General features: G+C 46.0%; 1 protein-coding gene across 3 annotated transcripts in view; it reads right to left on the bottom strand.

The window, feature by feature from the left end:
* The window catches only part of DPP6 (dipeptidyl peptidase like 6), a 618762-nt gene that overhangs the window by 546558 nt on the left and 58631 nt on the right, over nt 1-13573 (bottom strand). Inside the window, exon 1 of one of the 3 annotated variants that reach the window (XM_029077438.2) lies at nt 13005-13272. The exons of the other annotated variants lie outside the window; for them this stretch is intronic. Coding sequence (XP_028933271.1) covers nt 13005-13055 — 51 coding nt within the window. The 5' untranslated portion in view covers nt 13056-13272. Of the gene's footprint in view, nt 1-13004; nt 13273-13573 lie in introns of those variants that run through there. 3 annotated transcript variants of the gene reach the window in all.

The raw sequence follows: 13573 nt of genomic DNA, 5'->3' as shown, positions 1-13573 counted from the left end.
AGCTGGGAGTTAGAAGGACGTGGGTTTTAATCCTGGGTCTGCCGCGTGTCTGTGAGACCTTGGGCAAGTCACACTTCTCTTGACCTCAATTACCTCATCTGTAAAATGGGGATTAAGATGTGGGACAGGAACTGTGTCCAAGCTGATTAGCTTGGCTCTACTCCAGCACTCAGCATATAATTAACACTTAACAAATGCCATATAAAAAGGTCACAGTCACTTCCCCCTTCCCTGCCCCCATGCCAGAGGAAGGAAGGGCTGGGATTTGCCCCTCTCTCTCCATCCAGAACCCCAGTACCCCAGAGCACACCTCCCAGACAAACTGAGGCAGTGGTAGGAAGCCCTAGGGGAATGTTCAGAAATTAATGGATGACACCTGGAGGTCAGTATCGAGCAGGAGAGAATGTCCCAACATTATTGAGAGGGATCTGTAGAAACCATTGTACATTTTTGTTTCCCAAAGCCTAGTTACATGCCCTGGGACTTGCACTGACCTCATTTTGCTATTCTTCACATCGAATGCTGCCACTGTGGACTTGGGTTGACACAGATACGATTTTCCTCAAAATGTGGAATTTTACATAGGGCTCCTGCACTGAAGTTAGGAGTACTCAGATCCAATGCACTGAAAGGCATGGCCACGAGCTAGGAGGGATTGTACTAGAACAACGAAGAAAAGACAATGGGAGGGAGGTACCTGGATACCCTTTAACTTTATGAGTGGACCCCTAAAATCTCTGGAGTCCCACTTTCTCCAGTTGTAATAATAATGGTATTTAAGTACTAACTATGTGCCAGGTACTGACCTACATCCCGGGGGTGGATGCAAGGTAATCAGGTTGGACCCAGTCCCTGTCCCACATGGGTCTCTCAGTCTAAATCCCCATTTTACAGATGCAGTAACTGAGGCTCAGAGAAGTGAAATGGGACTTCCCTAAGGTCACACAGCAGACAAGCAGTGGAGTCGGCATTAGAACCCATGACCTTCTGACTCCCAAACCCACGCTCTATCCCCTATGCCATGTCGCTCCCCAATGTAGTTCCAGTCCATCTCCATCTCGTTCCATTTCTCTAGACTGTAAGATTGTTGTGAGAAGGGAACGTATGTACCAATTATTTTATATTGTTATACCGTACTCTCCTGAGCACTTAGTACAATGCTCTGCACACTGTAAATGCTCAATAAATATGACTGATTAATCCCTCAGAGAGAAAGCTGGGGAGAAGGAGAGAAGGCAAAAAGGGGAAGAGAGAGGTTAAGAGATTTACTCCAAGGTCTCACACAGGGGTTAGTGGGTCTCGTGACTACCTTTCCCATGCTCTACTCCCACAGGCTTCGTGGAGGAGATAATTGTGCATACACCCACTGCTTCTCCAGTCCTGGGTGTGTCCAAAAAGACTGCAATAGATTAAGTACCATCTGTCCTAGTGGCTTGAGCAATATCCTGTCCAGAGGCAGGGGGTGAGGCCAAATGACCTCTTTAGGTCCTTCCAGCTCTGCCTCTAATAATCAATTGTATTTTACTGAGCATTTGCTGTGTGCAGAGCACTGTACTAAGCACTTGGGAGTGTACAATACAAAGAACACTGTACTAAGCACTTGGAAGTGTTCAATACAATGGAGTTGGTGAACACGTTGCCTCTCCATAACAAGCTTACGGTCTAGAGGGGGAAAGCAGATGAAAATATAAATAAATAAATCATAGATATGTACATAAGTGCTGTGGAGCTGAGAAAGAGGTGAATAAAGGATGCAAATCCATTACCCTCTATGACTAACTGGTGTTTTTTCTCACCAACCACATCTGGATTTATAGTTTGACATCTTCTACCATAACATTATCCCTTTTCCAACCTTTCCCTTTTCTGCTTGCCCCCAGGACAGGCCTCCCACAAAGTGCTCTGCAGCTGCCATATGCGTCTCAATCTTTCCTGCTCTTAGCTAGGACAGTGCAGATTGGGAGGCAGCTCATCCTCTACCAGCAGTTGCAACTTTGCCTGCTCAGCCATTCACTTTCAATCCCATCCGCTCCTGTTCCAGTGGGTCCCTGGGTCCAGCCTGGGGACCACGAGCCATGAAAGATACTATTGCCCTAATCCTGTCAGGAGGAGCCTGGAGCATGTGTGAGAGCAGATATTTTGAATCAAGCCGGAGCTGTAGGAATGCATTAACTGTCATTAGCATTGTTAATTGAACTGGGATTTTATAATTTGCATAAGAGTACTTTAACACTACTTCCTTGATGCGTATTAAAAAAAAAAGGCTTTGTTTTCGCCTTTAGAATTGGAAGTCTATATCTGCAGTAATTAACATCCAGGATGCCGAACTGAAATGAATCATTTCGGATCATCGGGAGCTTAAAATAAATTTACAAGAAAGTACAGACACAAACCCGGGGATTAACCAAAAACAAAACGCACAACCAAACCATCCCGAAAGAAAAGACGACTCTCCTGGAGACCCCATTACGGGATTTGGTGAGGTGATCATTTCCTTTTCTCTCCATTCGGAGCTGCGTACCTCGTCCTGTGGGGTAAGCCTCTCCAGTACATGGGGAGGCTGCTGGAGAGTTCAACAACAAGCAAACCAATCCCCATACCACAAGCCCATTATTTTACTATTTTTTATGGTATTTCTTAAGCACTTACTACACGCCAGACACTGTTCTAAGTAGATCCCAGTTAATTAGGTTGGGCAGAGACCCTGTCCTGAACAGGGCTCACTCACAGTTTAAGAAGAAGGGAGACCTTCTTATTTAATCACCATTTTGCCTGAGGCATAGAAACGTGAAGTGATTTGCCCAACATCACACAGCAAGCAATTGGCAGAGCCAGGATTAGAACCCAGGTCCTCTGACTATCATGCTCTTTCCACTAGGCCATGCTGCTTACTCCATTTCTCCCATCTACCTACTCTGTGGTACTGTACTTTCCCAAGACTAGTACTGTGCTTTGTACCCAGTAAGCACTAAATAAAGACATGCTTGACTGATAAAAAACAGCAAACTAGGGCCCCTCCCAAGAGACTCATTTGAAAGGGCAAAAGTTCAACTGTCTTCTGAGGGCAATGGCTACTTAATGCCCTTATGGAAAGCAGTGACAACTGCCTTGGATTACAATAAAAGGGTTTGGGCTGATCTTTCTCTTTTGGGAGCCCAAGTCTTGGTAACCAACAGATTGTGAGTTCCTCTGGCCTCAGCCCCTTGTTGTGTTTAAAACCCCTCAGTGCTTGGGCAGGGCCTAGCTGCCAGCTAATAGAAAAAGAGCTGTGTGCCCTGCCCCTCTCCCCCAGCTATGGGGAAGGTTCCAGAAGTCTGTCCCAGGCACCCAGGCCAGTCAGACCAGCCACTGGGCTGATTTTAGCACTTCACCTGAAGGTTTAGGTATCATCCGGTTTGGGCCAGAGACCACCTCAGGAGCCGTGGACCTGATCATGTTTGTTTTTTTTACCACATACCTCAGGACCTTAGGTCAGTACTCTGCTCAATTAAGAGTTGGAGAATTTCTGCTTCCTCAGCCTCCCAAAGTGTTCCCAATTCTCCAGCTAAGTCCTGGGTGATGATGATGACAATAATGATAATAATAATAATAGATAACCACTTACTATGAGCCAAGCACTATACTAAGTGCTGGCATAGATTCAAGACAATCAGGTCCCACATGGGGCTCACTAGTAGGAGGGAGAACAGGAATTGAAAATCTATTTTGCAAATGACAGAACTGCAGCAGAAAGAAATGAAATGACTCGTCCGAGGTCACACAGCAGGCAAGTGATAGAGCTGGAATGAGAACTCAGGTTCTCTGACTCCCAGGCTCAGTCTCCCTCACCTAGGCCAGGCTGTTTGCCTCTGCCTTCACCACTGCCTTGGGACCCTGGGTCCAACCTCAGTTCCCCCAGTCCCTGCCGCCCATCCACCTTGGGGAGACCCCTCTCTCAGCCACTCTTATCAGTCTCTGTTTAACCTTTCCTTAGCCAGTGAAGGCTTCTCACATTAGTACATGCCCACTCTACCCACCTCTGTAAGAAGGAGCTTTCAAAGAAGTAAGAGGTGATGATATAAGGGTGACACTTAGCGCTTCACAAACTAAAATCACTATCCCTAGAGATTGGGACAGATGAGTCTGGCAATGTGCAAAACCTGCTTTTTCCCTAAGAAACTATTGACTTTCAGGCCACATCTTGCCTTTGAAGCTGGAGGTGGAAGTGACAAGATATTAGGAGCAAGAGGGAGAAAGATTTCTCAGGCCGAGAGATCATTCCTTCGGGAGTTCGAATAGCTCTTTAATAATAACAGAGGCAGGGTGTCTCTGTACAAAACTCTCTTCTTCCACTTATTTCCTAGTTACGTATCTCCCCTTTGGTGGATGCTTATTTACTGGGCATTTAGAGGTTTGTGTATCCCTAGACCCATTCAGATACACATCATCTTCCTCCAGAAAGAGAACTAGGCCCTTAACCTCGCTGAGCTCAGGTTCCTGTCTTTTAAAATGGGAAAAAGATACCTGCTCTCCCTACCTCCTAGACTGTGAGCCCTGGGTGGTGAGGGGCTCTACCCCAATCTGATTTACAGATTATCTTGTATCCACCCCAGTGTTTAGCACAATACATTGGCAAACAGTAAGCACTTAACTTAGCCGATAATTACAATTATGAGCTGGCTCATCACACTGGCATAGGCCCCAGGCAGAGCTAGCAATGCCAGTCTGGCACATCCTCACACCTCTTTTCCTTAGAAGAGTGCTCTGAATACAATAAGTGTTCAATAAATAGCATTGACTGATTCTTCCCTTATCACTTAGTGAAGGGCCTGATTGCAGTAAAAGTACTGGAAGTCTTCCTTCCTCTGCCCAACTCATTTTCACCAACGCCACACAAAGGAAATAGAAATGAGCATAGTATATTAAACGTTTCCCCAGTCCTGCTGACTTCAACTCATGAACAAACCTGAATTTTAAGTTCTAAACCTGTAGATCTATGTGTATTTTCAGGCCCGGGAAAGCTATTGGTCTTTGGGGGAAGGGACTAGGGATTAGATGACCTTTCAAAGATCATTCCAGGCCTAAGGAGCAATAACCCAATTGGAATTAAGGATGAGGGTTTCATGCTGAAAGCCTGCATGTTGAAAGGTGTCAAAAACAAAGAACGCCTCTTTTGAGGCACAGCTGGGTTTAACAGTGATGGTGGATAAAGAAATAGGAAAGACAGGATTTAGGAAAAAAAAAGGTACAACCCTCTCCCTGCATTTCCCTGCACTTGCATCTTCCTATAAAATTACCTGGGGCCTAAGGGCTCCTGGGCAGGGAACATGTTTACCAACTCTGTTAAACTGTACTCTTCCAAGTTCATAGGCCAGTGCTCTGTACGCAGTAAGTGCTCAATAAATACTACTCATTGATTTGGGAGAGAGAAGATTCAAAAGAAACTTGTCTAGAATCTTTTTTTAATGGATTAACACCTGCCCTAGAAAATAGCAAATGCAGCAATGGCATCATTTTCTCTGCCAGGAGTCTATGATTGGAGGACGTTCACCAGGTGGGAAGAGAGCATGTGGCTGATGTTTCCACCTCAGTTTTCAAATCTCATTGAAATCCTAGCACCCTCACGTGGAAAGACTGTCTTTACAACAGGCCTCCTCCAATCTCTCTCCCTCCCTCCCAGGTGCTGGCTCCTTGCCAACTCCATGGGTCTGAATGCCTGACTTTCCAGCAGTCTTTGCTTTGACTCCATATGGAGGAAAAATGAATGGGAAACTGGGACACCAATGGCTCCACTGTTGCAATGTTTTGCAATGCTGCAGTTGACTTTTTCTCAAGTAGAAAAAGCAGGAGAGTCTATGGTAACTGTCCCCATAGCAAGCACCAGGAAGCCACTTTAACCATCCTGTGGACAATGAAGTAAGTTGTTCATACTGAGGCCTGTCGGGGTTATAGCAGCCGTGGGACTCATACCCCTAGAATTCCTGACTTCTTTATGCATAAAACCTGACCCATCCATTCATTTTGGTTTGAAGAGAGTGACAGAGACATACAGGGAGGATGAAGTGTGCCACGATTCCCTGCAGAATGACATAATAATGATAATGACAATGATAATAATGGTGTTTATTAAGTACTTAGTAAGAGCCCGCATTGTATTAAGCGCTGGGGTAGATCAGGTTCCACATGTGGTTCACAGTTTAACTAGGTGGGAAACAGGCATTGAATCCCCATTTTGCAGATGAAGGAACTGAGGCCCTGGAATTGAAGTGACTTGCTCAGGGCAGAGTCAAGATTAGAACCCAAGTCCTTTGACTTCCAAGTCCACCCCACTTCTGTGGGAGTTTGAGATGCATGGGCAGTTAGGGAAGCTGAGAGAAGGCTCACCCTGGAAATTCCCTTCTGTTTACAATCTAGTCTTTCCTGAAGGAAATCTCTTTAGCTGCTGACTGATTCTGAAGGGTTAAGGCAGAAACTTCCAGCATACAGCTCCAGGTGGAAAGTTTACCACCATGTCTTCACTGGGCAAATGAAAAAGTGTGGATGACAAACAGGGACCCTCCCAACATTCCTTCCCATATTAACATAAGTTTTATGATTCTTACATTAAGACCCTGGTATGTTTCCTCTGCTGCCTTCTTCTATATGATTACTCTTCCCTGCTTTCTCTCCTATGGTTCTATTCTGTCTTCCCCCAAGCCCAATTCAAGGAAATCTTCCTCATCCCCCTGCCAATCCCCAGATCACACTACCCTGCGCTAACTGCTTCCTCCTCCCTGCCAACCTATAACAGGCCTACCTGATCAACCCTGGGCTTCTTGTGGTGTCCTTGACGGAATCTGAGGGAGTGTTTCTCGATGGCTTCATACCCCAGTAGACGTAATAATGGTATTAACTGAGTTCCCATTGGGTGTGACACACTCTACCAAACCCTTGCCAAACTATAACGGAAAAAAGACACATTCCCTGCCTATGAGGAGCTCACACTCTAACAGTTGGAAGTGCCCGGAACAGAGAGACAGACGTAGGAATCTAACTGATGCTGGAAGAGAAGGAGAAGGAGAAGGAGAGGCAGGCTGCTCCTCTCAGACTCCAGACACCAGCTGCAATCCTTGCCACTTTCTTTTCAGAGCACCACCTAGTGAAGGGTTCAGACTGGCTTTAAAATTTGAGCCCCTCCGTCATCCCTACAAGAGCCCCACTTGGTTTCTGAGGACTCAGAGCAAAGCTGTGGGAGCCAAAGCTGTCTCCAGACCCAGGGGAACCCAGTAATTCCATATACTCTCTGAGCAGGAAAACTTATCCTCCATAAACCAAGGTGGCATGAAAAGTGAGCACAGGAGTTTGTGACTGACTCAGATGTGGTCTAGGGGGAGATAAAGGCTGAATTTTTATTAGCTCCTTAAATGGGAACTACTATAGAAAGAGCAAAACCTTGAGGGCTAACAGGACCTTTAAAGATGAGACATATGCTAAACAATCCATCTTCCCAACACACCCAGGATTCATCCATTGTCCCCTTAGCCTTACTCCTGCCCACCCTCCTCCCATGCCACATATTCAAATCCAAGTCATGCCACTCCTCTTAGAAGAATGGGCAATAGGGAGGGATCTGGACAAAGAAGTGTGTAGCCATGCCCAAACCTTCAGAAACTCCCACATATGGCCTCGGGGCTATAAATTAGCATGAGGAAAGCAACCATATCCAGATAAGGAATTCTGTAATTCCAGTCCAATATAGCTTCAGTGAGGTTACTAGCCATACTCCTGTCGGAAAGCCTAGGGCACATTTCCCTGGAAGTGGAACTTCTGAATCAATCAATCATATTTATTGAGGGTTTTCCATGTGCAGAGTACTTTACAAAGTGCTTGGGAGCATACCAACTCAATGGAGTTGGTAGACACATTGCTTGCTCACAGTAAGCTTACAGTCTAGAGGGAGAGACAAGTTTATGCAAATAAATTATGGGTACGTATATAAATGTTGTGGGGCTGAGGGAGTGGTGGATAAAGGGGGCAAATCCAAGTGCAAGGGCAACGCTGAAGGGAGTGGGAGAAGAGGGAATGAGGGCTTAGTTGGAGGAGATTAAGGATTTGAAGGATGGGGTGACTTTTTCACGTCGCTCAGACAATTCTCAAGGAAAAAGCGATTATTCAGCTTCAGACTTCAATGATAAGGCGATCCCTAAGGGAGCCCACCATCACAATGGTTTTGTGACATGGTTGGACATTGTTCTACTAGGAGAAATACAGACAAAATTATGGGTTTCCCCAACAACAGATCTTAAGATATCTCACTATCCAGGCCTCCCAGTGCACCAGATCCTCCCTGGAAATACTGGGACCTCTATATAGCCATCCTAAGGCTTTTAGGCTATTGTATTTGTTAAGTGCTTACTATGTACCAAGAAGATGCTTAGTTTTAGGGGCAGAAACAATATAATCATATCAGATACAGAGGCTCTTGGCCTAATGGGAGAGGAGAGGAGGGGAACAGGTAGGGACAGATGGGAATGGGGTATTTAATCCCCATTTTACACATAAGCAACGAGGCACAGAGAAGTTAAATAACTTTTCCGAGGTTACACAGCAGGCTAGTAGTGGATCCATGATTAGAACCCAGATTTTCTCAGTCCCATCCCTGTGTTCTTTCCACTGGACCCTCATGCTTCTCCACCAACCAAGCTGAGATGGTAACTTAATATGCACCAATTAAGTGCCCTGGAAGAGTTCATCCTTTCACTCCTCATTTGCATGGGGTAATGCCAAGACACAAAGTTGAAGGGATCTCCTCCCTAGCAGAAAATCTGGTTCCACAGGTAGTTTTCCCTGTGGAATAATAGCACTGTGCCTACTTTCCCCCAACCCCTACTCTTCCTCAAGCATCTAGGACCTTTCAAGATAAAACTGCTCTCAGCCCTTAAAATTTAAGCCCTAATTAACTCAGGAAAGGATAGTAATGACATTTTTATTGGGTGCTAAGCATTTTGATTATCTTACATTCAAAACACTGGACATCCCTGGCCTTACTGGGAAGTGTACAGAAATGCCACTTTTATTTAGTTTCTTCTCTCCTTGCTTTCCCTGTCCCTCCCACTCACATCACCTGTTTCTGCAGCTCCTCTGCTGCTAAATTGGGTCCAATGTTTGGAACCTGCTCTTCCCCCTCCCCCCCCATGACTTCCTCCCTGGCCCATATCCCAAAGCAGAGCCAGAGACTGAAGAGGAACAGGAACCGGGAGAAGAAAGAAGGCACAGCAGTCAGGCCCCAGCAGGAAGGAGAGGAGCTCCTCCTCCCCACCTCTGCCTTCTCTGCTGCCCCTGCTGCTTGCTCGCACCAACATTTCTCATTTCCTACCCAGGAATGAACTCTCTTCCCCTCACCCCTGGGGAACCAGATCCCCTGAACCCACAGAACCTCAGAATGAAGAAAGGGCAGGGCAAAGGGCTAAAAGAAGGAAAAGGGAGAATTTGATTCTGATCAAATTCCCAGTCTACATAGATTTGACTGTAAAGGGGAGTAGCTTTCTACTTTCCCTCTTTCCAACCCAATAACATAAACGGATAGAGATCACAGCTTACTATGTTATGCTAGAAATGAGATAGGCCTTAAAGGTGAACAATGAAACTCACAAGCAGTAATGAAGCCAGATTGAGAAATAAGTAACTCTGCCCACTGGGTAACCTCTTCACAAATGTGCAAGATGGAGAACACACGGAGAGGATAGAAGGAAAATGAAACTCCTGTCATAACAAAGTAAAAAAATTCATCTCCGAAAGGCAAGGATGGAGAGATAGTGCTCTCTTCTTCTCCCCTCCATTAAATGCTTGCGGTTGCAACTCAGACGCCATGTATCATCCTGAGGGGGCCTGGACAGCCTCACATGGTTAAAGTTTATGAAACAGACTGCCTGTCCAAGCATGTGAAGAGAGGAAGGGTGAAGCTCCATTTCAATTGCTGCAGACGGCCTGTTTCCTTGGCTTAGTACAGTAGGGGGGAACACTAAGTAATATAAAAACATTTATTTTCTGGTCAAAAAAAAAGACACGGAAAAATATTGCCTCAGGAATACAAAATGTACTTCCATCTTACAAGAACAGCTGTTCTAATTAAGCAATAAGATATGACCAGGTGTAGTGAGACTGGGAGTTGTCACAATTCTTGTAGGGTGCTTGGTGAGGCGAGAGACCAAAGTGCTGGAATGGCCCCATATTGTTTAAAGATTGAAAAGAAGAAAAGATGGTTCCACAATACAGACTGGCTGAACTAGTCTTCTATTCAAGCTTTGACTTTTCAGTCACTAAATCATTCATTCGATCGTATTTATTGAGCATTTACTGTGTACTGTACTGCATGCTTGGGAGAGTACCATATAACAATAAACAGGCACATTCCCTACCACAACGAGCTCAGTTCCAGCAACACAAATGTCAAGAACGCGTGCCGAGCCTGTAACCTGGAGGCTTTAGAGGCAACTCTGTGGGTATGTTAGAACCTATATGCATATATGTGAGCCCAAGCTACATAAAATAAAGCATATTTGGTTCCTTTGGTAGCAGTTGCTCCAAAAATATACTTATAACCTCAGTGATAATAGGGATGATTAAACCAATATCTGTTACAAGAAGGGAAAATATTAACTAACTGAAAATATACGGATCAGAACATTCATCTTTGCTGCCTTAAGCCTAATTTCATGTACCTAGGTTTGGAGGAATGCGGATGCAAATTCTCAAAGACAATTGGCTACCTGCAGAATGAGTCAGTTTACTACAATTTACCACACAGTCTCTTGAATCTAGTTGGGAAGTTCAATTTCTGAGTAAGTTGCAAATTGAAGAAGGTGTCAGGTACGTTTAATGATTGATAAAATACTAAGCGGCAGAGCATTTTGGTACTTTCCTCATAAGGATATCACCTCCTCTGGCTGCAGGGCTAAAAATATTATTTAGTTTTGCAGTTTTCTAGCCTCAGCCTGTGTAGCTCCAAGTATTTCACTGAGGAAAATGCAGGATTTCATTACAACATACTGAAAAAGCCCTGTGACCAGATTTATAAGAAGAATATGAATAGGATCTCAGCCTTTAATCGATTATGTCTGGCTGCGGACAGTGTAGAAAAATAGTACCCTGAAAGTTCTTATTAAAGGTTTGATAGTAAATCAGGCTGATATTGGAGCTTGGTCAGACTGCATCATCATTGGGTATTTATGTACAACAGAGTAATCAAAGGGTTATAGTTACTTTTACTCTGACCCTTGCATCTAAGGAAATAGACACAAAATAAATCTACAGACACTGTAAGCACATTATGGAATAATACAATGGATGGGTAAGTGGGATGGGTGGCAGGAAGATGGGGGGTGGGGGGGCAGGCGCTATTCATCTGTGAATGAATCACATGTTTCTGCCCTGTTTATTCCCATTCTTTTTGATCATGCAACACAACTTCTAGAAAATGAAAATTTGAGGAAACTTTATGACATGAATCTAGCAGTTAGGACACACTCCAACAGTGCCCAAAGGATTAAGGTACCCCTTATATCTTAAAAAAAAGGTTGAGTAATAGGGGTTCCTACTTGCTTCATCCTTCAAAGCAAATACATCAGAATACATTTAAACAGACTGAAAACAATAGTGAAGTTCCGAAGTAGATAAGCCTAACTGCCAACAGGTGTCCTTTTGAGGTGAGGTAGATTTAGCAAATCAATTGGTTTGGTGCTAAATCACGGGACCTCAGATTCCCGACTCACGCCAACCAAGCCACTCTCCTCAACAGGGCCCGGCCATGCAACAACCAATCCTGCCTATGAAAAAACTCCGAATGACTCCTGCAGTACCCACATGCCAGCACCCCATCGGCAACAAAAAAGTACAAAACCCCTTCTATGATAAAGGTAACACTACCGACCCACCAGTATCTAATGATTAAGATCACACACACACACAACACAAATATATTTCCAACCGAACAAGATGGCAACCTTCTCTGCCTCTCGATATTTTGCTTCTCTTTTGGCTAAAGAAGCAGTAGGGAGATGTAACACTGCTAAATGCTGCCTAGTCACATGCAAGGACTGGAAGAGGGGGAGAGAAAGGAGAGGTGTGTGTGTGTGTGTGGGGGGGGGGGTGAAACTACTGTCCCAAAGTTGTCATTTTAAAAGTTGGGAGTACAAAGACACCCCTGCCCTGTACTCTTGCTCCGAGGCTCGGGGGCTCATAAACACACTCCTGAAGGTGTGGTAAGCCTTGGGCAATAGTTTGTCGTTTTCACCCTCACACTGTCTTTTCTCCAAAGAGCCTTCTCTGGGCGGAAGGGAGCATCAGGAGGAGGAGGAGGAGGAGCAGCAACAGAGCAGCAACAGCAACAAGGACAGGGGCAGCGGCCCATCCAAGTGCGGGCCCTATCCCTTGCAAACCCCACAGGTCTCGGGCTTCTCGCCACCCCCCGGGCCAACGCTGGCAACTGAGATCGGAGGGGCCGAGCCCAAGGCGACGACCCTCCTCTTTCTGCTCCCCCCGAGCCCATCCCGGGGGGGGGGGGGGGGGGGCAGGGACACGGGGGAGGGGGAGGGGGTGCGCTTCTCACCCGGACCGACACACGGACACGTACAGACACGCGCGCGCACGAGGAAAGCACATCCCTGGCTTTGAAGAAAGGAAATAACCGAGTGGGCTCAAAAGTTGCTATTTGCATTTTTTACCCTTAGTCAAAAGCACAGATGAGGATGTATTTTTTTCTTTTAAAGCATGTGCAGAGAGGAAGGCCCCACTACCCCTGGCCAAGGGCTGGGCCGGGTTGAAAACGCCGGTCACCAGCAGGCAGGAAGCATGTTGATATTAGAGAGGTTTGCATAGTAATAAGCCCAAGAAAAACAATCTCTGCTTCACCCCCCAACACACACAAACACCCCCCCTCCCCTCTCAAACCATCCCTACTCTGACGATGCCCAACCGGACCCCGGCTTCACCCCTACCCCCTGGTACTTACTTACTTGCAGGGACCGGCGGAAGATGTTGACACTTACCATCACGTTCCCTTGCATTTTAGCCGTCTTGATCATCGCCTTCTCCTTCATCTTGCCCCAAGTGTCAGCCCGACTCCTTTGCCCAGACAGAGTTACTTAATCCATTGTCTTGGTGACTTTAATGGGGAGCGCGGCTTTGCCAATGGTTGGGTGGTGCTTGGTGGGGTGGATTTTTTTGTTTTGGGGTGCGGGGGGAGGTTTCTCAATTTCCTTCCCTCCTCGCTCCTCTGGATGACGGATAACAATAGCAAATCAACTCTTTTTTTTTTTGGCCACTAAAAAAAAAATCAAAGAAAGAGGAAAGAGAGAGGCAGAGGGAGGGGAGAAGGGATGAAGAGGGGGAGAGCGAGGAAGGGAGGAGGCAAGAGGTAGCTTACTGAGCTATGGGGTCCGGGGAGATATCTCTGGTAAACAGAGACACTGGCAGGAGAGAGAGAGAGAGCAGAGCTGCTTCCTAATACGAGCGTGGATCTCCCCCTCCCCTCTCGTCCCCGGGACTTGTGTCGCTCAGGGCTGAAGGAGCTCCGTCCTTAAGGCTGGGGAGCGGGGCTATAACGCGGAGGGGATGG

Source organism: Ornithorhynchus anatinus, chromosome 13 (genome assembly GCF_004115215.2).
Source record: "Ornithorhynchus anatinus isolate Pmale09 chromosome 13, mOrnAna1.pri.v4, whole genome shotgun sequence".
Classification (NCBI taxonomy): Eukaryota; Metazoa; Chordata; class Mammalia; order Monotremata; family Ornithorhynchidae; genus Ornithorhynchus; species Ornithorhynchus anatinus.
Note: the sequence above shows the minus strand (reverse complement) of the source record. Positions and strands in the feature narration are given on the sequence as shown.